At 45.0% G+C, this 24,430-nt stretch overlaps 1 protein-coding gene across 1 annotated transcript in view; it reads left to right on the forward strand.

Annotated features, from left to right (window-relative positions):
* The first annotated feature begins 5,457 nt into the window (after positions 1-5,457).
* med13a (mediator complex subunit 13a) overlaps positions 5,458-24,430 on the forward strand; it is a 101,697-nt gene continuing 82,724 nt past the window's right edge. Inside the window, exons 1-2 of the mRNA XM_012865213.3 lie at positions 5,458-5,556; positions 17,945-18,179. Of these exons, the coding sequence (XP_012720667.2) occupies positions 5,491-5,556; positions 17,945-18,179 (301 nt within the window). The 5' untranslated portion in view covers positions 5,458-5,490. The remainder of the gene's footprint in view (positions 5,557-17,944; positions 18,180-24,430) is intronic.

Genomic DNA, 24,430 nt, shown 5'->3' on the forward strand with positions numbered 1-24,430 from the left:
GAGCAGTGAGCCAACCCCAAACTATCTCATAGTTTCTTTCCTCCAATACACTTTAGTTCTGCTCTGAAATGACAGAGTTGCTCTGTGGGATTTAGATAAGAGGGACCAGGAGATAAATGTGGGAAACCCATCGACAGCTATGATAGCAATCCGGTGTCCACATTACTCAGTGCACAATGACATCTGCTGCACCTTTAGATGTGTTTTTTTCTCTCTTACAGATGGTATCTTGCTCAATTGTCTTTTCATATCAAGGAGCGGGGAAATATTGAATGTGAGATTATCGCCCCTTGAGGAGATTTAAGGTTTAAAACGGTGCACAGTCCTTCAGGATCAGATGAAATACTCAAAGCTGATTTTATGGGGGGGTGGGGGGGGGTGCTTTTGAGATTGAACAGCACAAGCAAAAGCTCCTGTCATGCATTTCGTTGGCTGCGCTTTTTGAACGGTTAGGCCAATTATCATATCAGTGCCAGATCATATCGTTCAGATCAGGCCCATTTCCCATGTTTGACATGCAAGATTAAAATCCCACTGTGGCTTGGGAGAAATCTGCACTGCACGCCCGACTCAAACAGAAGAAGAGACGGTTTGGGACAGCCAAAGGATCTCCAGGGTGAAAAACACCAATATTCCCTACATCTAAACATAAACAAATCTGTGTGGACGATGATGAAATATCTTCCCGAAAGATTCTGCACCAAAACCGTCTCCTCAAATGGTTTTCCTCAGGCAATTACACCTTAAGGACTCTATCAGCGTTTCTGGAACAGCCAGCTGTTTCTTGGCCTTGGGACATGCTATCATCACCCCTTTTACGACCTGGTTTTCCCCGTTCTCGCTGTAAGTATTCCAAATGCGCCGGTACGCCTCTCCTGGGCCTGGAGGAAGGGATCTGTTAACAGAAGTTTGTACACATCTGAGCATGTGAGCACATGTTTACATCCTATTATATAAAACTACAAAACCAGGAAAAGCCCTAATAAATGTAGCAGTTTAGCATAACAGAGACACGTCGGTTTAAAAAGCAAAAAAACTGTTGTGATTTGGGAAAAGTGTTTTGCATAAGTATCATTTATAGGACTCTTAATACTCCTTCATGAAACACAGCCAACCAGCTGTCAAGTACTTCTGCAAAGAAATTATCTCCGAGGACAGCTTGCTCTGTATTATAATTAGGAGCAAGCCCTGGCTAAAACTATTAAATTATTCAGTTTTAATAAACCTGCTGTACTCGCACTATGAAAGCAACAAACTGGCTCAAAGTGCACCTTTGGCAAAAAAGAAAGGACATCTGTGCCGGCTGACCTACAGAGATCAACTGTCAGGCCCCTAATATGAGCAGTGCTCCCTCCTCAGCAAAGCGTTTGACCAATGCTTGCCCGACCTGCCAGGGCAGTAAAAAATACTAAATATTTTCTTTCTTGTGTCTGAACAGAGATGTAGCTGGACCAACCACAGGGGAAAAGAAACTCTGGTCTGCTCGAGGGTGATCCAAGTTTGCCTGGGTCCAAACCTTTGGCTCTGTTCACTCCATACTGCCAAGCTGGAAGCAGAGTGTAATGAGCGGACATTTCTTCCAGACATGTTGCTACACATAGGGCAGGATTTGGCATGGTACAATGCCCTAAAAATCTTTTGGACTTTTTCCACATTTTCTGATGTCACAATAATAATCTTCTAAAGTACTTAATGCAGAAAGGCTGGACATAGCTGTGAAGGGGAAGGTATACTGTATGTGGTTTCCCATTTTTACAAAGAGAAATCTGAAATGTGTGGCGTGCATTTTTATTCAATCCCCTTTGGTCTGACACCCCTGCATTAAATCCTGTGCGATCGTATGCCTTCAGAAGGCAAACAGAGCCCACCTGGTTGTAATATAATCTCCTTATTAATCCATCTGTTCTAGGAAGTCCTCAGAGGTTTGTTAGAGAACAACATCACAAAGACAAAGAAACACAACAGACAGGTCGGAGATTAAGTTGTGGATAAGTTTAAAATAGTTTTAGGTTATATTCTAAGCTTTGAACATATTCCAAAGCTAACAAGACGTGGCCACAGGCCAAGAGACTCGTGGTAACTCTGGAGGAGCTGCAGAGATCCATAGCTGAGGTGGGAGAATCAACTAACAGTTATTAGAGTAAGTCACCAATCTGATCTTTTCAGAAAGTGGCAAAGAGAAAAAAAAAGCCATTGATGAAAGACAGCCAGAAGAAGTCCTGTTTAGTTTGTTCTACGTTGGGGCAACTTAAACATTTGGAAGAAGATGCTCTGTCCAGATAAGCCCAGGTTTAAACTTCTAGGCCTTCATGCAAAGCTCTCTACGAAGCAGAGAAGTCATGCTGCCGATCACGCTGAAGACAGCATCCCCTCGGTGGAACCTGGTTGCAGCATAATGATGCTGCGTGGAGGCTTTTCTTTAGCAGGGACCAGGACTGGGATCAGAGTTAATGGGGGAGATGTATAAAAAGTACTACAGGACAGCTGTGGAAAAAAACCCTGTAAGAGACAGCAAAATACTGGAGACTTCTAAGGTTCACTTTCCAGCAGAAAGACAGTTCAGATCAAAGCACACTCATGTGTTAGAATGGCCCAGTCAAAGTACAGCCTTAATCCAAATGAGAACTGGCATCCATCCTGTCTGACTAAGCCTAATGTGATATGCTGTGTTGGTCCATCATATAAAATCTCAATGACATATAGCAAAGCTTGTGGTGATAGCAGGATGTAATGTCGAAAACTTCACAAAGAGTTGTGAGTACTTTTGGAAGGCACTGGATATCACAATTAAATTCTATACATATATTATATCACATTGTAGACTGATGGATAACACTGATATGTTGCAGTCCGAGCCCAGCCTCCCAGCTGCGTAGGAGTTCCTCTCCCGACGCTGATCACATCTAATTTGACCACATGTAAAACTTTGCCACAAAGTGTCTTCATCTCCTGATCAGTTATCATAATCAATGTCATTATGACACCAAAACCAAAAAGTTAAATAAGTCAGAAGCTATAAATATTGTTTTCTGACTCCAACATAGCATCTAGACATGACCGCACCCTTTAATGTGTGTCACTTCACACTTGCTGCTGTCTTTCCGTCTCAGCCGCCACAAAATGAATACATTTAGACAAATCAATAATGGGAACAGCACACTCAGTTAATTTCCTGCGTGCAACGTTTTTTGTGATTTTCAAATGTAACGACTGCTCGTATCACACACAGCCTGGAACTGTAAGTTGCCAGTATTTACGCAGCACGTTGTGGTTTAATATGTCGGCACCATAGTGAAAATATCAGGAAATGAGGAGGTTTGATCGGGCACTCAAAAACTGCAACCAGCAGACCTGAGACTTCATAAATAATCAACACGCTGGTTATGCTGCCCTTGCTCTCAGGCAGTGAGAAACCATCATTTCCATGGTAAAACTGTCAATGTGAACCAGGTGAAATGACTGCCGGGAATCCACTTCTGTCTAGAGCATAGTCAGTGATGAATCCAAAAATTAACGGAAAAACTACTTTCATTTAATTCTTTACTGTAATCCTTCTCCCTGGAAACAAGAAATCAATTGCAGCCTCGCTGAGGCTTTGGAATTATTGCTATGAACAATCACACTGCATCAGAGTCAGTACGAAGCCTTTTAAGTTCTCATCACTACGGGTTTAAATAGAAATTGACATTGTTTTATTCTTTAAAACACAATGCAATGCTCACCTCTGTTACTCACACATGTGGTGACCATGCACTTCCTCCAGAGGTGAAGAAATCTAACATTTAGTCTATTCCTCACAGCATTCAGGTACCTTGGTGATAAAGTCCCTGTTATAACAGTAACGGATAACAAAGGACGCATCAGCGCACAGCCTGTGCACATTTCAAATGGAAGTGCAAGATGACATACGCTAGGTGGTGCACTGTGTAAGTGAGCAAGTTCACTGTATAGGATCTGATCAGAAAAGAAAAGAAAAGCAAAGAAAAAAAATCTGTTACTCAGTAGCGCCACTTGCGCTGGCCCAGCGGCAATACCCATCAGTCTTGTGTTATTACAGCCCTCATGACCACGACCGAGTCAAGGCAGCAATACCTACACACGGAGAGCTGGGTCTGAGCTGTCAGAATAAGACCACCAGCTGCAGGATTACCTGTTACCTACAGTAGGTAACAGGTAATAACAATAACCTTTGGCTTCAGTGCCTTTCTGGACAGAGATGATAACCAAAAACAAACAAATGTTTATTATTATTATTACATTTTACAAACCTAAAGTTATAAGTAATGATATTAACTTAAACATATAAACTACAAATTGTAATTATAAAAAAGTAAACAAATTACAGGCAACGTTAAAAAAAACTAACATTAACAACAGAATAACATTATTATTATTATTAATTATTACATTTTACAAACTTAAAGTTATAAGTAATGATATTAACTTGAACAGATAAACTACAAATTGTAATACTAAAAAAAGACCACAAATTACTGGTAAAGATACAAAAGAGGAACATTAACAACAGAATGACATTATTATTATTATTATTATTATTAGTAGTAGTAGTAGTAGTAGTAGTAGTAGTAGTATTTTTGACTAAGCTGAAAGTTCCTGCACTCAGAAGAGAGGAAGACAGGAATGTAGAGAACATATTTATGTTGGCTGAACCCCTGAGCTTTCTTAAAAAAATAAATCGGCAGGCAGGAGACCGTTATTGTCTTCCCTTTTCTTTTGGTTTATGTCAAAATGTGGCCTTTGGACATTAGTGATTAAAGTAAAACTGAGAGGTGCTCGCCGGCTTTACTTTGGCGGAAATGCCGCCGCGAGCGCGAGTTGTCTCCGCGTCCGTGCCGCCAGCTTGACGGAGCTGTGAGCGCGGATGAGCCAATCGGCTGTGGAAGGCAGAGTTGTCCCTGTGGCCGCCATTAAAGAAAGGAATCCATGAATTCAAATGGAAACCAACAGGAACAGAGGCTCAAATAATGATCAAAATCATCGCTGAAACGTAGGCCGGCGCCAGATTTCGTGACGTTTCGCCAGGATGTGTTTCATTTTGGGGTTAAATTTAGCGACGGAGGAGTGAGGCGAGGCGTTTTTTATTATTTATTTTTTTTAAAGCGGAGACCGTTTTAGGGCTAAGGGGGAGGGGGAGAGTTGCTTCTTTGCTCTCCTTTTCTTTTTGTTTTATGAACATTTTTGCGCTCCCCTTAACATGGTTTTCCGGTGTACTTTTGGGATGTCGGCATAGGGACGGCATTGTCTCTTTTATCCGCTTTTTCCTTTTCGCTCTGGCGGAGGAAACTGCAGCCGGAAGGTTGTTTGTTGAATTAACTCCTCCAGCCAAATGTTGAAGAAAAATATTTGTCGCTGATTAGGCTTGCCCAGAAAACACACACAGCGGCTAATTGTTTTTTTTTTTTTTTTTTTTTTTTTAATTTCCACCTGGACGTGAAAACGATGGAGAGTTGGGTCTCGCAGTGAGGAAGGATGAGTTCTTGTTTCGTGCCGAACGGGGCCAGCTTGGAGGATTGCCATTCCAATCTATTCTGTCTGGTAAGAGATTTAAAACTAAAGGAAAGCAGCCATTTTTAACTAGCTGAACGGGGGCTATGCTAACGTTAGCCACACAGCCATCAGTTGATAGTAGCTTAGCCGGGCTCAAGGCCCTGTCAAGCTGACATTATTGCACGACAGGGTGGTTGGTTTTTCTATTTTATCTTTCTGCTTTGAACCAAACTTATTTTTAAACACTTTGTCAGCTGGCTTCGGTCAGCTGGCTTTAACTTTCTGCCAGTAAACAAAACTCTTGCCCGCTCCAATGCTAACGCTTGCATTGCTACCTCTCGTTAACGTTGACTTTGCCAGAAGTGATGGAAGAGTGTTTTTTTTAGTTAATTCGTTTATTTATTTTACTACTACGAGCCTGTCGGTAATGCTGTTGTCGCACTTTCCTCTCCTCCCCCCCCCAATCGCTCCGGCAACCCTGTTCCTCCCGAACCTGCTGCATTAATCTGCCTCTCGCTGCGCCTCCGCCGTGTCTATCCAGCGGGGAGCCGCCGTCCAAACACTTGATGCTCTCCGCTGAGCGGCTCCGGCTTGCAAGCCGCCAGACCTTTGGACGGTGGCCGCCGCCAGACGGGCCGCTGCTCTGTTTACGTTCAACGCTGACGTCTCTCCTCCCCCCGGACGAGCTGGCGTGTGTCACCGCGCAGCTTGTCCGGACAAGCCTGCCTCTTTAAAGGGCTTTTTCTGTTTTTCGTTCTGTTCCTCGAAAGTTTTATTGCTTTATGTTGCTGTTGTGGTTGTTGTATCGCTTTTGTTTTGTTGTGGTTTTTTTCGACAGTTGTTTGTGGCTTAATCTGCTTGGACTTCATATTCTGCTATCAGCACCACCTAAGGGGACAGGCTGATTATATAATCCTTGGCATTCGGACCACTGGCAGTGCAAACATGCCTCTCAAATGAAACACGTCCCCGCCTTCCTCTGGATGCACTTCTTGGTGTGATCTAGCTGCCAGTGGTGGCGGGTATGAACATCCCCCTAAATAGCTGTGGTCAGATATTATTTAACTCCCCGTCTGAGACTAAACCGTGCATTAAGAGCTACAGCAGCACATCTGGGGGGTGGATGCCTGTTTTACAGTCTGTCCTCTGGCCAGATGACCAAGAAGACGGTGGCAGTGCGTTTGTTGTTTGCAGCGAAGCACACAGGTTCTGCCACTCGTCTGCAGGACTGGGCCTTATAGGTGTCGAGACCGCCGAGAGTTTCCGCTGCTCAGCAGAGACGCGTCGATCGATCTCCCAGAGACTCACAAAAAAATCTTCCAGTGTTCCCTTTTAGTCTGGTTTATTTTGAGCAGGAGTGGAAAGCACAGGGTAAAAGAAACGGGGGGGATGTAACAGCATCTGTAATCAACAGAGATTTTAACACTATTGGCTGCAGAGCGGCTTAATGTGTCCGAGACGGGGTAGGAGGACGTAAAAACGTGTTAAATCCCTTTATTAAATGTATAAAAACTAAGAGCTCCTGTCCTTTTCAATTTGTAAATACATGAAGCAAGAACCTGTTCTTCAATGGAGATGCTCTAACAATCAGAATGGGCATGCGCGACCTCTAAGAAATCTGGAGATTGAAGCCGACGACAATAAGCCCAGTCGCTGCGGTTCTCCTTTCGAGTTCTCCCCCTAACCAGATCCCTGAGTATGTTCCGCAGTGACCAGAGCTGCATGCGGCCGGGTGAGACGGACTAACTGAAGCGTTGTCCCTCCCTCAACGCCGGCTGCGCGCTGCCAATCAGCTGGCTTGCAACAGTTTTTCCCGTGCTTACCAGAGCTCCAGCGGACTGCTCGGAGGTCTGCAAACTGAAGGAGCGCTGCACAATGGTGTCGTTTTCTGCACAAGGTTAGCAGCTGAAAACGTGGCAGGTGTTCATTTCAGATTTTCCCTCTAGTCTGTGTATAGAAATCAAAACATTATCATAGGTGTACTAATTAATGCTATTTTAGCAGCAACACAAACTGCTTCTGCTTTTGCGTTTAAAATAAAACACATTTTGTTTGTGTTTCATATTTTCTATTGAAGTGCTATGATGCCACGGAACAATTATATTTTTACTCAGCACTATCACACTGTGATGAACTCATACCGGCCCATGCCTACGTTTACAGTGACCGGTCAGTTTCATTTGCTGCACATAAGGCCTCCACCAAAGGAACTTCTTTATTGGACCTGAAGTGACTAAATGCAGCAATCTTTTGATATGTTTGCTTACATATCAAAAGATTGCCAATCCCTTTCTGTTGCAGTGACAGGACAGTGAACTGCACAGATCATATACATGTAGCTGTAACCAAACGGAGACGCGAGCAAGTGCGGAAGTGCGTCGCCGCTGATGCTGACATTAAAAGCATTATAATAATAACAACACGATGAAATCCAACCCTGCTTTTAGCGCACACCGCCACGGCTCCCGAGCTGTCCGCCCTTTTAAAGGTAACATTTCTCTGCAGAACATTCCCACTCTCTGTCGGCACGGCCGCTGTCGGCTCCACTGTGTGCGCTGAACTCCTAATTATAATGCATCATGTAAGGCTGGTAGTTGCGGTGCTGTGCCCGTCTGACTAGCGTTTCTCTGCACGCCGAGACTAAGCATAACACCACCGCTCCTGGGACTCGCTCGCTCGACAGAGTCCACTTTGTGGTTTTTATGGCAAAAGAATTCCAACACGCTGTGGTGGTTTATCCCCCATCCGTCTATCCCGGAGCACGGGAGGGTCGGATTATTGAAAGTAAGGCGATGGGAGCTGACTGTACCTGTAGGACTTTTGCATGTTTAGCTGCTTTTCTTCTAAATCTTGATCTGTTCTATCGAAAGCGTCCAATGTCGGGGGATCTCTGACTTCTGAAGAGTAGAACTAGACGAGAAAGACTGAATTTGCATGCTTTTAAGAAAGGAAATGCAGAAACACCTGTTGGTTTCAAGTTCAGTTCATGGCGGGGTTGATTAGGGCAGGAAGGTGAATGGCAGGGAAAGGAAGGCGGCCGGTCTGGAGCATCTGTGGCGTGATTTGGGCAGCCTCACCTGTTGTCTCGCGTCTCGAAAAGGCAGAAGCGCAGCTGCTTGAACACAGTGTTCCCTATTCAGACCCAGGACCCAAAGTTGCCAGAGGGAAGGTAGGCAGCTGGCAGGAGGAGAGCTGGCAACCCCCAGCTATAAAGTATGCGTTACCTCAGTAAAACCTCTCCTCTGGACCCAGTGGCTTTGGCCTCAGAATCCCGGCTCATGCGCCAGCGTCATTCCCGGCTCCGGCTTTATGAAATCTAAAACTGCTCATGGCTGGGTGCACTGCTGGGAGACTTCCCTAGAAGTTGCTCACATACCTGAGTATTTAGTAAGAAACAAGCAGGAAGGGAAGCTGTGTTGACTCACAGGGCTGGAAATGTCTGCGCTGCACTCACACACTGCCTGGGAAGCATGGTTGCTGGAAGGAAACACTCAGGAATCTTTGGCACTCTGCTGGGTTTTTTAACTCGCGGTCTGTTACTAATTTATTTAAAACAGTGCTAACAGTACAACTGCAGATGGCAAAGCTATCTTTGGGAGCAGAGCTGTGCCGTGCTGCCCCCCCCCCCCCCCCCCCCCCCAATGGCCCAGGGGATACAAGGACACTTTGATCAAGAATGTATGTTCTTGTGCACAAAATCAGATTAAGCTTAGCTGCAAAATAACAGTTACAACCACTAAAATCATAGGTGGACTTAAGTAGAGATGCAACAATCAAAACACGGTGGTTAATTTTCCTTTCCTGCAGTTTATAAAAAAAAAAAAGCTTTGACCGAACGATACCGGTTGTAGTTTATTCTGATTTCCCTTTAAAGCAAAAGGTAGGTTTGGCATGATGAGTCTGTCAGCACAAAGATAAATCAGTAGAAGATGATTAAATTCTGTTAGCCCAATCCTGGACGACTGACACCATCTTATTTACTCAATGTTTACCGTGCAACAAATCTGATTTCTTAACCGACTTCAAATGGACAATTCTAATCGAATCTGGGCGAAATGGAGAATATATAGGCCAGAATATGTCTGACCTCCATACACTTTCTGGAGAAGAAACACATTTGGGTTGTATACACCTCTTGTTTATGGTCTGGTTTTTGTTGTATTCTTGTTTGTATAAATATGTATGTATATATAAAAAAGAAGGTTTTAAGGCATGCAAACATTATTCAGAATATCTTTATTGGCCTCCCTGGTTGAGTAAGCATGTATGCTGGGAAAGGAGATGTCACCCCTCCCTGTCAGAGATCAGTCACTGAAAAACAGGTTTTTATTAAGATTTCGAAATGAAAACGATGATCAGAGTTGGCGTTTCAAAGTAGATTCGGCATCTTCCCTTGGCGATTAGTGTTGCCAGCTCTGCTAAGGTTTAAAGTAGCACTCTCTGCACGTACAACCTACCAAATAGAGACATTTACTTTATGTCTCGTGCTTAAAAGGTCTTCCTTTGGAGCAAAGCGGAGCTGAAGTCCAACTTGGTGAATAAACCTGATTCTGATCTGTGGCGTTTCCAAAAATATTCCAGCTTGATCCATGATAAGTCCATACTGAATGCTGGAAGGGACGGCGAGCATTTCCTTCTCACACCAGGCTCAGGGTACCGATCCAAACCCTTCTTGTGTATATTGTCACAGTGTGACGTTGTTGCTGGCTGGCCTGCTCTTTCAGACCCTTCTCCAACATCAGAAACCCAATATTATAACGTTGCGAGCAGACGCTTTTTTTAAAATGTTATTTTAAGCAGGGGTTCCCCCCTCGGTCTCTGCAGTCTGCACCTGTGGCTGCTGACAATAACATCAATACACCTCATAAAACCATCGTTTTTTAGGGTGATTGTGTAGTTGTAATAATCATATCGGTATCCGCTCATATAATGTGGTCGGATCAGAGAGTCCTGGATCGGAGCATCTCCGTCGTCATGTGCTCAAAGCTTTGCTCTCCCTTGCAAACTGGACGAGCAGCAGACGCGTCTCAGCATGCCTTAGAAAAGAGTTTCTTTTAAAGTAGCTTTTTAAGCTAATTAAAGTGCTTCGTCTGACTCGTTCAAACCAGATTGTTGGTATCAGAACAACCTGCTGGTTTCACTGAAGCTGGAAACTCCTTGACTCGTTAGCAGCGGACCACTGGTCAGGTCAGGCTGAAAAACAGTTCGGTTCTGTTTATCGGATGATTTGTTGATGCATATTTAATGATGGATTTCTGTTCACGGTGCATCAATCTGCAGTGCAAATCACCGCGCCCATGCTTGCACACAGTTAACGTTGTGATGAAGAACTCAGCGCTGCAACAACCCTTATAAAGCTGCTGTTGACGCCTGGTGGTGGGGGGATGAAAAGATCAACTTTTAGTCTTTCCACAGTCACACGTGGCAACGTTTGACCACCGTAGATACTTGGCGTCGTGTTTAAGTAGCTTAAAGTCTTGAGGGAGGAGAACAGATTTCATTAAAAATGACTTTGGAGTAGCTTCGCTAATTCTTCCAACAGGTACAGGTCCTTCATAGTGAACAAAGAGTTTCACCGAGCACGACCGGATCCTGCAGGGTCACTGCACGCGTACAGTCGTATGCAGTCGGATGAGACAGGGCAACCTCTGCCAGATGCAGCAAGTGTCGTCTTGCTGCATCTGGCAGGGATTCATGCAGCTCTCTGATTACAGGGTGTCCAGACCGCTCCTGAACGATCAAAATGTTTAGTTTAATGTTTTCTGGGTTCGACTGTTTCGGCGCACACTGATTCTGAAGCTAAACACAACAAATCAAGTTTGTCCTGGTGATGAAAGTAATAAAGGGGCCGCTTCTGGAAGCTGCTTGCAGTCTCGGTAGTTAACGCGTGTTATTTGTTTCTTTTCTTCCAAAGCGGGAACAATTTGCTGTGCGCTCAGGTGCCTTCCTCGTTGAGGAGCCGCAGGAGAGATGCGCGCGTCCTGATAGCATCAGAAACTGTCCCGGGAAAGGGGGGGGGGGGGAAATAAAGGTCACGTAATGTAAGACGAGGAGGCCAGCCTGCTGCTCCTGTTGGCTAACAGGAGCAGCAGCTGTGGCCGCGGCGCTAATCAGCATTTTAGCCGGGCCTGCAACCGCGGCGGCTAAATCCCTGCATCGAAGCGGGTCAAACCCAGGGTGACCACAGTGTTTGATCAGTTGTCGGGTCTTTTTGACCCGTGTGTTCAGTTGCACTGTGGAGACTGGGGGTAATTACGGGCAGCTCTGTGTGCTGCTTCACAACTCTGACTGGAGCAGACGGTGAAACACTTCTCATTGCTACCATTTAAAGATTAGTCATTTTGCATAAATAGTGGTGCCTTAGCAGTTGTTAACCAGTCGCCCAGCGCAAAGCATATTAAACTGGATGTGCCGGGAAAACAAAAATATTTCATGCATTACAGTAAACTCAAGGAAAGCTTAAATGTTATTTGTTTGGCATATTGTAGGAATAAAAGTATTGTAGCTTTTTATTTATATGTATTCATAGAGAAAATTGAGGCAGCAAAGCAGTCACCCCTAAGAGGCGACGAGCAATGGCAGCAGACTAGACGGCAACAGGTGGGACTTCAACGCTGAGTTCAGATTTCAGTGTTGACGGAGCCTAATGCTCTGCAGGCCTTTTTCTCTTCATCTGAACTGCAAATGTCCACTTGCCTGATGTGGGTAATGGTTGAGTGGCAGCGGGGTGCCGTGTTTTCAGGGAATGCATTATGAGCTCCTGGACTTTTTCCTGGACGAAACGTCCCGGCCCGGTGTCTCTGCGTGCCCTGGAAGCTGATATCACTTGGTCTCGTGTTTGATAAACTGAGAGAGAAACTCCCGCACGGGCTGATTACCATCCTCAGGGTGCGCCACCGTTTGAAAACGTAGTTCCTAAACCGCGACAGTATTTCCTTCCTCATGTGTCCAAGGTGTGAAGTTGTTTAAGTGAGACGGAGAGGAGGCAGTGCGGTGACCAGCGCTTTCTCCCACTGTGTGGAGCATAGAGAATGGGAGGCTTGGCCCTGCTGCACACTGCTGGTCAGCTGGCCAAGGGGAGCCCATGCACTTCTCCCCCAGCTACAAGGCAAACAAATGTTATCAAGAGAACAGAAGTCAGCTCATAGTCCGTGCAAAGAGCAGTTCAGCTGTTTCAAATGTAAGACCAAAGTGGTAAATGAGCGTTATCTGTAGCATTAATAGAACTTAAGTGGTAATAGTTCTAGTAATAGGAATAATTGTTGCGTTTATGCTAGAAATAAACAAAACCAACATTTTAGGTTTGAGTTTTTGTTGTTAAAGTTGATCACGCAGTGGCGGCCTCATGCTAGTCCGTGTCTGTTATCGTCCTCTCCATGTCTCTGATAAATGAGGATGTATAGATTCACTTTGACATCATGGTGCCGATTTGAGTACTGACCAGCAATTGGAGGCGTTTGTGTGGGAAACCCAGTGGTTTCCCTTGCTGCTTGCAGGTTGTCGTGCAGGGAATGATGTCCATCTCAGCCGGTCTGTAAGGACCCTGAGATTTAACAAATGAAATCTGGCATAGTTGGAGATCTTCTGTTTCCGTTTGCGCTTCAAAAGCAGAGAGGGAATCATTTCACCACTCAGCGGCACTTCTCTTTTAGCAAAACATGCACATTCCTCCTCCTCTTAAATAAATCCACTCTTTTCCTTCTTTTCTTCGCTAAACCAATCATTTCCCATTAAACATTCTTTTAAGATCCCTTTTTGTTAACAACTCCTGCCGTTTAAATGCTCCACTCAAATGGTTCAAATTGAGTTTGCGGTGGATATGTACTTGGAAATGTCACTGTCTACATACAAGAACTCACAATAGGAAATAGTGTTTGTCTAGAGGGGCCTTTAATCTTCTATATAAATATGAGAAGGGCTTTTTTATTATCCTTTAATGTCAAGCAATTACCCTCTAACTGTATCCACTTCTGTTCACTGCCATTTAGATCTGACCTGTAAGAGCAACGGGGAGCTGCATCTCTCCGGCTATTCCTCTTCATCAGTGACTTGGGCGGATTTCTGCCTTTTAGACTTTGCTCATCCATGATAAGAATTGTTTGTGAGAACAATCTCAGGCACAAAGCCCACAATTGTATGAAAACAGAACAAAAACGGACGTCGTGTGCGAGGGTATTTGGGCCATGGCTGCAACACTGAAAGGGTAACTGAAACTCTCATTTGAATGCGTGGTGTTTATTTTTTTTTTAGACCGGTGTATCGGCGCTTGTTCGGTAGCTCTTCAGATTCCTCTTTCACTGAGCAGAACATACGAGTGTCAGAGCAATTTTGCCGGGAGGGGGACAACACACGGCGGAGGACTGGATGAGGTCATGAGGACGACGCGGGGCGCTCGCCTCCAGATTGTCTGTCTTCACTGCTTACGGTCTGGTTTCACAGTCAACCGTCGTTTCCACCCTCCCTTTCCATTGTGTGCACAGATGTTTCCGAGCACGGCGCAGGTGTGAGGCAGTGCTTCTCACACTCCAGCAGGAAAGAGCAAGCCAACCGTGGCCCCACCTCTGTCCCTGCGCTCAGACCGAGCTGCACTGACAGAGTCTCCCAACGCGGCGGCAGCCAGCGCGGCGTCTTTAGAACTCCCCAGGAAGTCCGATCACTCGTCAGAGGTCGCGTTGTGATACTTACGCTGTGCTCTTTCGTGAAACTAGGACGTGAAGCACTGATGAGTGGTGTCTGCTGTTGCTGGCGTTGGGTGGTAAATGAACGTTTGCCTCATGTTGTTTGACGCATAACGTAAAGCAGTTGGATCAAAGTTCTGAGGTCCTGCATGTGACCTTCAGAGTCGGCTTGTCCAGGTTGGTGTTGTGTGGACGGTGTGTTGAGGTTTCCCCCAATAAGCCTTCCTTCTAATCGGTCGTCAGTGGGTGTTAAATAACTATATAAATATTCTGTCTCCTGATTTTTTTTTTTCCTTAAAGCTTTGTTAAAAAAAAAATAAAAAAAATAAGCTAATAATAAAAATATGAGATTTAACAGCCTTCCAAATACTTTATTCTTAGCTTCCCACCATGAGAGGTCATTGATTTTTCTAATATTAAGAGTAGTTACAGGAATACAAGTTACTACAAGTTTTACAATTAATTCATAATAGCCAAATGATGGAGTTCACATAAACTGGTTTTACCATCTTATGTTAATGGTTAGGGCTGGACGATACAGAAACAAAGCGATAAAATAGAAATCCTATTGATCCATAATTCAAAATTCAAAACATATACTTTAAGTGCAGACCGGGCCGTTTGATGCTGTTGCTTGAAGACCTATTTTTAGATAAGAATCACTGAATTCAAACTCAAGCCTTTATTCAAGCAACTTTTTACCAAAACTACAAGTTTTTAAAACAGAATAAAGAACGCGTGCTCTCTGAACCTTTAGAAGGGGGCGCAGCGTTCCTACATGATAGGTTAGAATGCAAAAGGAAGGAAAATACCCTTATTTTGCTATTGAACCACACTCAATCGAAATATAGTATTATTGAATTATCGTCCTGTTGGCCCTATTAGTGGTTAGCGCTGCAAAACAATTTCTCTTTGTGAATTCCCTGGAACCTTTCAGCTTCTGACCACCGACTGCTAGTGAAAGAGACTGTCAGCCCCAGCTACTGCTTTAAAATACAACATCCCTACTAGGTTAGATAAACACGGAGCACACGGACTGCCTCAGCTGCCAGTATATTGCTTTTGACTATTTGTTAGGACCGTTTTTAACTCAACATTTACAGCATAAACATGGCTGAGATTTGGTTTTTGCAGAGGATTTCAGGTCTCTACAGTAGTAGGAGTAGAGTCTCAGAGACGGAGAGTAGAGCGAAGGTGATCTCGAGCGAAGAGGAGAGAGAGAGAGAGAGAGAGAGAGAGAGAGAGGAGCAGGAGAGAGACGAGATGTAGATAGAGAGAGAAAGCTGCTTTCTCTATCATCTCTCGTCTCTCTCTCTGCTATCTCGATATCTCTCTGTATCTCTCTCTCTCTCTCTCTCTCTCTCTCTCTCTCTCTCTCTCTCTCTCTCTCTCTCTCTCTCCCAAATAAACCAGCAGGTCTTAGGAAACGGATCGTCTGATCGCCCGTTTAAAGCTTCCTCCGATATTCATTTTAAGCATCAATGGTTCACATTGCGTCTTCTTCACTCAGTAACAGCTTCCCCACCCAGCAGTGTTGTGGTCAATGTGGCACGGTGGAGTTTAATGATCAGAATAGATGTTTTGGGCCCACGAATCGCAGCTCAGGGCCGCTCAAGCTGAAATCGTCTGGTTCTGATTGCTAGCTGATTGAAACCTTTTGCTTCTCTTCAGCTTGCTGTCGCTGGAGACTTTCTTTCTCTTTTTAATGGTTCCTTGAATTAAAATGGGCTCATGATTAACACGCGCCTGAATCCCAAAACTAGACCATGAAAGATGTCGTTACCGCTGCGTCATCTGGGCCACTGACCTGTTCCCCTGGGCCACCCTTGGCTCCAGCTGACGACAAGCAGATCTGCGTTGGCAGTCCCCAGTGCCTCCGCCGCCGTTCCTTCCAACGCCACAAATCTCTCAGCTTATCCTCACTCAGGCACAAGACCACGGCCTCGCCACGGCCACGAGTAATCACCTCTACACGATCCATGCCTCTGAACCTGAGCTAAGATATCCCCCTGAATTGCAGTGGATTAATTGGTTGAATATACAACAGGCAGGCTCAGTCGCGTGCCCGAACGACGGCGGACTTAACGGCTGTGTGATGACCAGACCCGTGTTCTCCCAGATTAGCGTGTACGGCGGCAGGAACTGATATGTGTGCCTGAAGGCGTTGTGCTTGTGTCGTAATGTAGCTGGCATGTGGCGCCTGTGTTTAGGTAAACATGGGTCGACTGTCGGCACTCGGTTGATAAGCAGCGGCCCGAGCCGGCAGTGAAGCGCAACGTTCCTGTTTTAACACTTAATAACCCCGCTGGTGATTTACTGCCTGCGGGTGGTTTCTGCGTCTGGCTTGGCTGCATAAAAGCAGAGTCCACCAATAACACAGAATCCAGCACTGAGAGCTTACCAAGCTGAATTATTTAAAGGTGGGACGCTTTGAACATTTTGCTCTGTGTCATCTTTGAAACGAGCAAAGCTCGTTCCTCGGTCCGGAACAGAACCAAACCTCCGAGCGTTTTGTCACGTTACAGTCATGAAAATTCAAGGTATTTAAACAGGATATTTACTTACTTGGAAAGCACAAATTTGTACTTAATATTGAAGCTGAATGAATGTTATATATGGATGTTCTAATTACTTAAATTAAAAATCTAAAAAGTGTGGCATGTGTTTATATCAAACCCCATTTACTCCTGATACCCCTGAATTAAACACAGTGCGACCATTTGCTTTAAGAAGTTGTCTTACTTCCCTGGTGGCGGGGGAGCAAGCGCTGGTGTGTCATCCTCTGGGTGGTGTAGAGCAGCTCGAAGGGGGCTGTTGGTCAAGCCAATAAAAGCTAACGTTAGCTAATGTGGTTTGCTGCTGCACGGTGAGGAGCTTCATTGACTTTTCTATGCTGCTCTCAAACATCGGCGTCGTACTGAGCGTAGCGGTCGAATTTCAGCGTAACTTTGACGGCTGTCGGCGTAGCGATCCATCATGCTGAAATACGCTGGCCAGAACCCTGGAGCATTACGTCTCATTATAAATGCAGCTCTTCTGTTTCTAGCCTCAGATGTTGCTTAGAGAACAAACAGCATCATGAAGACCAAGGAAGACAGCAGACGAGTCGGGGAGGAAGGTTTGGATAACCTTGAAGCAAGGTTAGGTAACAAAATGATACCCTGGGGTTTACTACAGAAGCAGTTGAGAGGCCCATGGGGCCTTTGGAGGAGCTGCAGAGATCCACTGCTCTGGCATGGAAATCTGTTAGCAGGACACCTGATAAATGTTTACCACACATGTTTAGCCTTTATGGAATAGTGAGAACACAAAATCCACCGTAAAAACAAAGCAAAAAGCCTTAAGTTGTCAGGTTTTAACCGGACTCAGCAAACGTGGAAGAAATCTGCTCGATAACCACCTCTGCACACGTTTTACAGCCGGCGTGTAAAACACGGTGGCAGCAGCGTCATTCTGTGGGGATGCTTTTCTTCTGCAGGGAAGCGTTCCTGACCTGATGAGGAGATGCGTGCAGCTACAGTTACAATAGTGACAAAATGCTGGAAAAGTGGAACGGGGATGAATACGTTTGAGAGCCATTTCCCCTCCCATTTCATCGCTTCTTACATCTCTTTACAGCAGCAGTCATATACACTCGCAGGAAGTGCTATCCCATCACGCTGACTATCTCCCTTTTCCTCCAAAAAGGGCTAAATTGCACCTGAACCAGCGAATCCTCGCTCTTACAGTGGTTTCTCGTTCCCTCCCCTCCGTTGCAGGCTGACTTGACGGGGATCAAATGGAAGAAGTTCGTGTGGCAGGGTCCCACCTCCGCTCCCATCCTCTTCCCGGTGACGGAGGAGGACCCCATCCTGTGCAGCTTCAGCCGCTGCCTTAAGGCGGACGTGCTGAGCGTGTGGCGGCGCAGCCAGCGGCAGGGCTGGAGGGAGCTCTGGCTCTTCTGGTGGGGAGACGACCCGAACTTCGCCGATCTGATTCACCACGAGCTCGCAGGTAAGGGCCCTCCGGCGTCCGTGTGTAATGCTGCTTATTTAGCTGTGCTGTCGGAGCCTCTTTATGTTTCCACTCTGCTTTTATAGAGGTTATGGAGGGATGCCCAAGGTGCTTGTAGTTTTTCTGTAATGGAGGTCAATGAAACTGGGCAGCTCGGGGGAGGAAAAGGGTCTTTAAGAGAAAATAACCTACTCTGCTGCTACAAGAGCAAAGACAAAAAAAAATAGATGGGCTGTGAATATAAAATTCCCTTTATCTGTGAAACTTTCTTAGATGCACCCAAGGTTATACAGCTATAAAGGAATGATGTCTTTAGAAAACGTGCTGCTCAGAGCTTTTATAAAGGAAACACTTGAACATGATGTCAAGATTTGTTATTGATTACTTCATAAAAAAAAGGAAAAAAAAAATTTGAGTGGGTGATTGTCAAGCAGGCACCAGAGGGATGCCCTGTAAGTGAGAGCAATAAGGAAGTGGTGTTGTCTGTGTAATCCAATACCTCCCTCCTGCCCCTGCCTTTACCCCTCAGCTGACTGATAATCCAGCCAGCCAGGCTGCCAGTGCCAACATCTGCAGGGCATCCCGGGTTCCTGGGAGACACCGGGCTACGTGCTCTGCACCCCCCCACCCCCACCCCCCTGCATGCTTACCACAGAATTTACAGATCTCTGGCAGCAGCTGCCCGGCGGCAGATAATGCAGCACTTTACATTTTAGACCTAGCGTCACGTGTCGCCGCTCTACAGAGGAAGCATAGGTGGACGGTCATTACTTGAGCGAGAAGGAGAGGGTGCACGGGCAGAAATGAGGCAGATGCGTGCAGTCTCCAATTGCTTCGTTTTTTTTTTTCCTTTTGCGTAAGAGCAATGGGAAATTGGATGGAGGAAAGGCCATCTTCATGCACGTTCTCTGCCATGTAACATGCAAAGTGTGCTGTGTGAGCCACACACAGCCTGTCTGGGACCCTCTTTCATTATGAGACTTTGTGCCAGAAGTGGAATCAGAATGGGCGCTGAAGGCTGCGATGGGCAGCTCAGTCAAGCCTAACGGGTTGCCGGTAATAACCTGAAGCAGTCGGCTCAGGCCGGTCTGATGGAGAGTGTTTCACTTCAAGCTGGGGGATGAGTAGTTATGGAGCATCTTAATTCGTAGGTTGCTGGAGATGCGGCTATGTTGAAAGGAGGTGGAGTATATCTCAAGTGTTCTGTCGATAGAAAATTGCAAATTGACTGTTGGCAGTCTTGTAATAATCTTACATTTTCTTGGTTTTCCATCAGGAGCCACATGTGTGTTTCACGCTCCCTGCTTCTCATGTTTGACTGTTTTGGATTAAATCATTCTCAGATGGGTGGCATATTGTTTTTGATTCTTGATTCCCTCTTGATTATACATCAATTCTTTCTGATCCAGATTGAGCCTTTTTCTCTCTCTCTGACAGTGCAGTTGAAACACTGGTTCTGGACTGGCGCCATGTTTTGATTCATTTCTCACAAAACCGTTGAAGGCATGTTCTGGCTGATTTCCAGTCAATGGGTTTTAAAGATCTGGCCTACCCATGCAGGATTTTAGGCAATTGCACTTTTTCCAAGAGCTCCTAGTAGCGTTTTATTTTGGTTTGTTTGTTTTGGATTTCTGCATAATTTGAACTGTTAACTTTGAAAGGTTTATGGTAAAAATCAAACAGGTATTTCTCAAAAACAGAGGAAAATGACAGAGTTGATTAATCTCTGCTTCACTGAAAATCTACAGATTCTGTAGAATGTTCCACATCATTATGATAGAGAGAGAAGAATGGTATATTTCACAGTAAAACTTTAGAACAAATTATTGTTCACTATTTTTTTATTTATTTGGCAAATGTGGTGATTACAATATGACTTGAGATAACTGAACAAATACTTAATGTTGTTAAAGTGTTTTTGCTTTGGAGTCATTCCAAACGTGGACCCTAGATTTTGAGTTGTCTGTCCAGATACTGAGAAAAATTAAATGTTTCCATCTGAACAACTTGGTGATAGTTCCAAAAGTTGCATCTGGCTACATCTGCTGTTTTATGAAAGCTTTTTTTGGTTTCCTGGGGACTTTAACTGAACATCTACATGCCCTCTTAAAGCTACAGTAGATAACATTTGTATACATCTAGTTTTTACATATTTTTGAAAACTCCCCACTGCTGCTTTAAAACATTTAATGCTGCACTAAACGATGGTCTGGTTTGTCGGCTACAACTTGCTTCAGAACTTCACAGTAAGAGGCATAATGAGCTCCTGGTCATCAGCTCCATGCTCAGTTTATCTCTGGTCAAAACAGCCTGTTAGCTTGTTTTGTATTTATCCCGTTCTTTTGAGGACCACTGTGAGCGCACACATCCAAATCTCTATGGAGATAACCGGTCCTGGGTACCCGTGCTCAAAACAGAGTATGCTTCTGTCCTGTCTCAGCGCTCTTTGATGCTTTGTACAGAACATTTTAAAAGAGTCTGGATCTCTGTTACTTCTGACTATTGAACTTCCACCAAGCGACCTGCCAGATGGATGCAGATCCACAAAATAATATGCAGCTGTGTAGGGTGATTTTAAAAATGCACAAAATGTGCATGTATAGTTATGCTTAGAAATAACAGGTTATACACAATAAATAAAAAAACAGCAGAGATGTTAAACTCTGATTGAGTTTGTTGTGAGCAGCAGAGATTATAAAGTCTTAATAGCTGCTGCTCTGATAGCGCTCCTTTGTGCATTTAGGATGCAGCAGTCTGTCACTGAAGGAGCTCTCCCGCTCTGCAACTTCTTCGTGGATGAGGGAGAGGCACTGTGCAACATCACTGTTATTTTTATCAGAGTTTTTCTGTCTCCCACCACCTGCACTGGGTCGGTTGGGCATCCTTGGACAGAGCTGGCCCACCGGATGAGCTTATCTTAACCGCTTCCTCTCAGCTGTAGATAAGCTGCTGCTCCTACAAACCACACCATGGAAGATGGCTGATGCCACCACAGAGTCAGAGCAGGTCTTCTGGAGAGCGCCCCCTGCTCTCCAGAAGACCTCAGCCTCCTCAGCATGTAGAGTCTGCTCTGACCCTTCCTGTAAAGAGCATCGGTGCTGTGACTCCAGTTTATTGTTCTGGTGAACACCCAGGTACTGATCATTGTCCATCAGTTGTCAGTGTGGTTGTTCTGCACCTGTGGAAATACACTGCTTCTAGTCCACAGAGTCCTGGGTCCACTGTAGACATTGACCCATACAGGTTTCTTTAAGGCAAAGCATGGATGTCGTGGAATTCTTTTGTTTTTTAATTAACAAAAAAACTAGGTCCATGCTGATCTGGGTCCTTTATCAGATTATTAGACTCAAACAGCAACAAACCTAGGTGTGAGACTGGACAATGATTTTAAACTTGATGCACGGATTAAATGTGTAATCAAGTCCAGTTTTTATCATTTGAGACAACAGGCTAAAGTTAAATCTTTTCTTTCACGGCATCATTTTAAGATTTTAATTCAAGCTTTTATTACGACTTGTTTAGATAACTGTAACGCTCCTTATGTTGGGCTGAGCCAGTCTTTAGTTAACCGAGTTCGGCTGGTTCAGAACGCTGCTGCACGTCTTTTAACTGATCCAAAGAAACAAGGACATATCGCTCCTGTTTTGGCGTCACTACATTGACTTCCAGTTCGTTTCCCAATACATTTTAAAGTTATTTTATTTGTTTTTGAATGGTCTGTCCGACCTGATTCAAACGTATGCTCCCTCGTGCTCACCCAGGTCGGCAGATCAGTCACTGTTAGTCATCCCAAAGCCAAAGAGGAAGATGAGAGGTGGGCGAGCGTTTTCAGTCGCTGCCCCCAAACTGTGGAATAAGTTAAACAGGCTGACTCACTTACTGTTTTTAAATCTTCTCTTAAAACACATTATTTATCCTTGGCTTTTAACTCAGTTTGAGAAGTTGTTTATTTTTTATTTTATATTTTTAGTTATTGTTATCTGTTTTTATTAGTTTTATATTTGTTTTTTTGTTTTTTTTTGTTTATATTAGTGTACAGCACTTTGGTCAGCGGTCTTGTTTTTAAAGTGCTTTATAAATAAAATTGTACTGCATTATAGGGCTGATATCTAATTTTTACTGCTGATTTTTAATTTTTTTTAATTTGTGGACGATTCTTGAAGTCGATATTGCTTTTCTTCCTCCATTTACTTGATAAAAATGAAGCAATGATCTTAATGAAGGTATCACAGTGAGAAAGGAACTTCCTTAGCTCAGTGGGGAGAAGGAGGAGAAAAAACACTGATGGTGCTGTACGTGTAATTTGGTAGTAGTTTTCATGTGCCCACATGTGGCAGCTCACCAGCTGGGGATCAGCCGTGGAGTTTTAGATAATAGACCGCCCAACGGATGCATGTATTGGCCGTTGGCTATGGGAGAAAACAAAACACACAAATATTGGCCGGCCGATGTATCGGTCAACCTCTAGTCCACTATCTGACGCCTGAGTCATCCTCACCTGTGATGAGACCAACTGTGAGAGTCAGCAGAGAACTTCTGAAGGTGGCAGCCTGGGAGGTTGATGGAGATGTCTGCAGTGCAGAGGGTGAACAGAAACGGTGCCAGCACAGTTTCCTATGGGCCGGTACTACAGACCAGCCTGTCAGAGACACAGCCTGTGCCCTCACATACTATGGACAGTCAGTCCAGCATCACGGGACAGGTGGTGGTCCACTTCTGACAGCCCCAGCTTGTCCTTCAGAAGTCCCAGCTGGATGGTACTGAGAGCACTGAAGAAATCAAAGAACATGATCTTCACAGTGCTTCCAGGCTTTTCCAGGTGGGTCAGTGTTTGGTACAAGAGGTAGAGGATGGCATCATCCATCCGGATGCCAGGCTGGAAGGCAAACCGCAGCAGGTCCAACTAAAACCTGACCAGGAAGCAAAGATGGTTGAGGACCAACCTCTCCAGGGTCTTCATCAGATGTGAGGTCAGTGCTACAGTCTGGAGCTGCTGAGGTCCTTTGGATGTGTGGTCTTCGGCATGGGTGCCAGTCAAGAGGTCTTCCACAGCTCTGGTACCTACCTCCAACTTCAGGCTCATGTTGAACGTGTCCCATGATGCCAAACATCTGTGCAGCACCTCAGGCTTTGGAGCTGATGCCATCCGGACCTGCAGCCCTTTGCACCTTGATCTTTCGCAGCTTGTTCCTCACCTGAAGTGTTGCTTTGCTTGAGGAGTTCTTGGTTGACAAATGACCCTTAAACTTCGTTGGGATGCGTCTGAATCATGCAAGTCTGCTGAAATGTCACAAGTGCAAACACCTTCCAACTGCCACACACATTTCACCGCCTGCTTGATGGGTTTTATTTTGACTTTCCTCTTAGCCTCCAAGGAATTTCAGAGCTTTTTGTGTTTCGCAGCTTCTTTTCAGGGTTTGGGCAGTGTTGGCGGTAAACATGAAAATCCGCTCTCGTCCTTTCATTTGGGCGGCCGAAATGGGCCTCGCTCATTCCCCGCCACCCTCTCTCACCCTCATTAGATTAGCAGCCTGTGAAAGTCTTTTAATTTTGAGCAAGTGCCATTTGTGCGTACCAGTGTGTCAGTAATCCCCTCTCTCCAGGGAGACGAGGGGGAGAAGGAGTGAACTGCAGAGATGGGAGTAGTGAAGGGCGGAAAACTTGAGGGATCTTTTAACGTCAGGCTCTTAATCACCATTGAAGGAACGCACGGGGAACAAACCGCCGAGCTTCGTCTCCACACTGTGGGACGACCCGCCCTGCTTGCTCTAACACTATGAGAAAACCAATTCTAATCTTCCCCCGGCCATGCACAGGAATTATCCCCAACAAGCGACTGCTGTTGCTGAATTAAACAGCTTGCCTCCCCCATCTTAACAGTTCAGTATAGGCATGTATTCTTATGCAAATCATCTCTCCACTCCCGTCTCCTGACCATTGGCATCCATCAGGAAAGATAAATAGCTGCTCCCCCCCTCCTCTTTACGATACAGAGATTTTTCCTTCTTTAAATTTTCTTTTCAGGCATAGAAATCAGGCCTAGATGTTCATGGAGCATGTTTTTTTTTATATTACCAGTCTGAGTCATGTTTCTCCATATTGCCTTTACTGGTTCGCCGTCCCTGCTGGTTTGTTAGATTTGGGATTGCTTGCCTCCACGCTGGAGTCACTCACTGTGTTTACCGAAAGTTCGAAGGCAAACATTCTACAGTTTGTAACAAATTATTGGAACTAAGGGGGTGTTGTCATCT

Source organism: Fundulus heteroclitus, chromosome 11, assembly GCF_011125445.2.
Source record: "Fundulus heteroclitus isolate FHET01 chromosome 11, MU-UCD_Fhet_4.1, whole genome shotgun sequence".
In the NCBI taxonomy this organism is placed as follows: Eukaryota; Metazoa; Chordata; class Actinopteri; order Cyprinodontiformes; family Fundulidae; genus Fundulus; species Fundulus heteroclitus.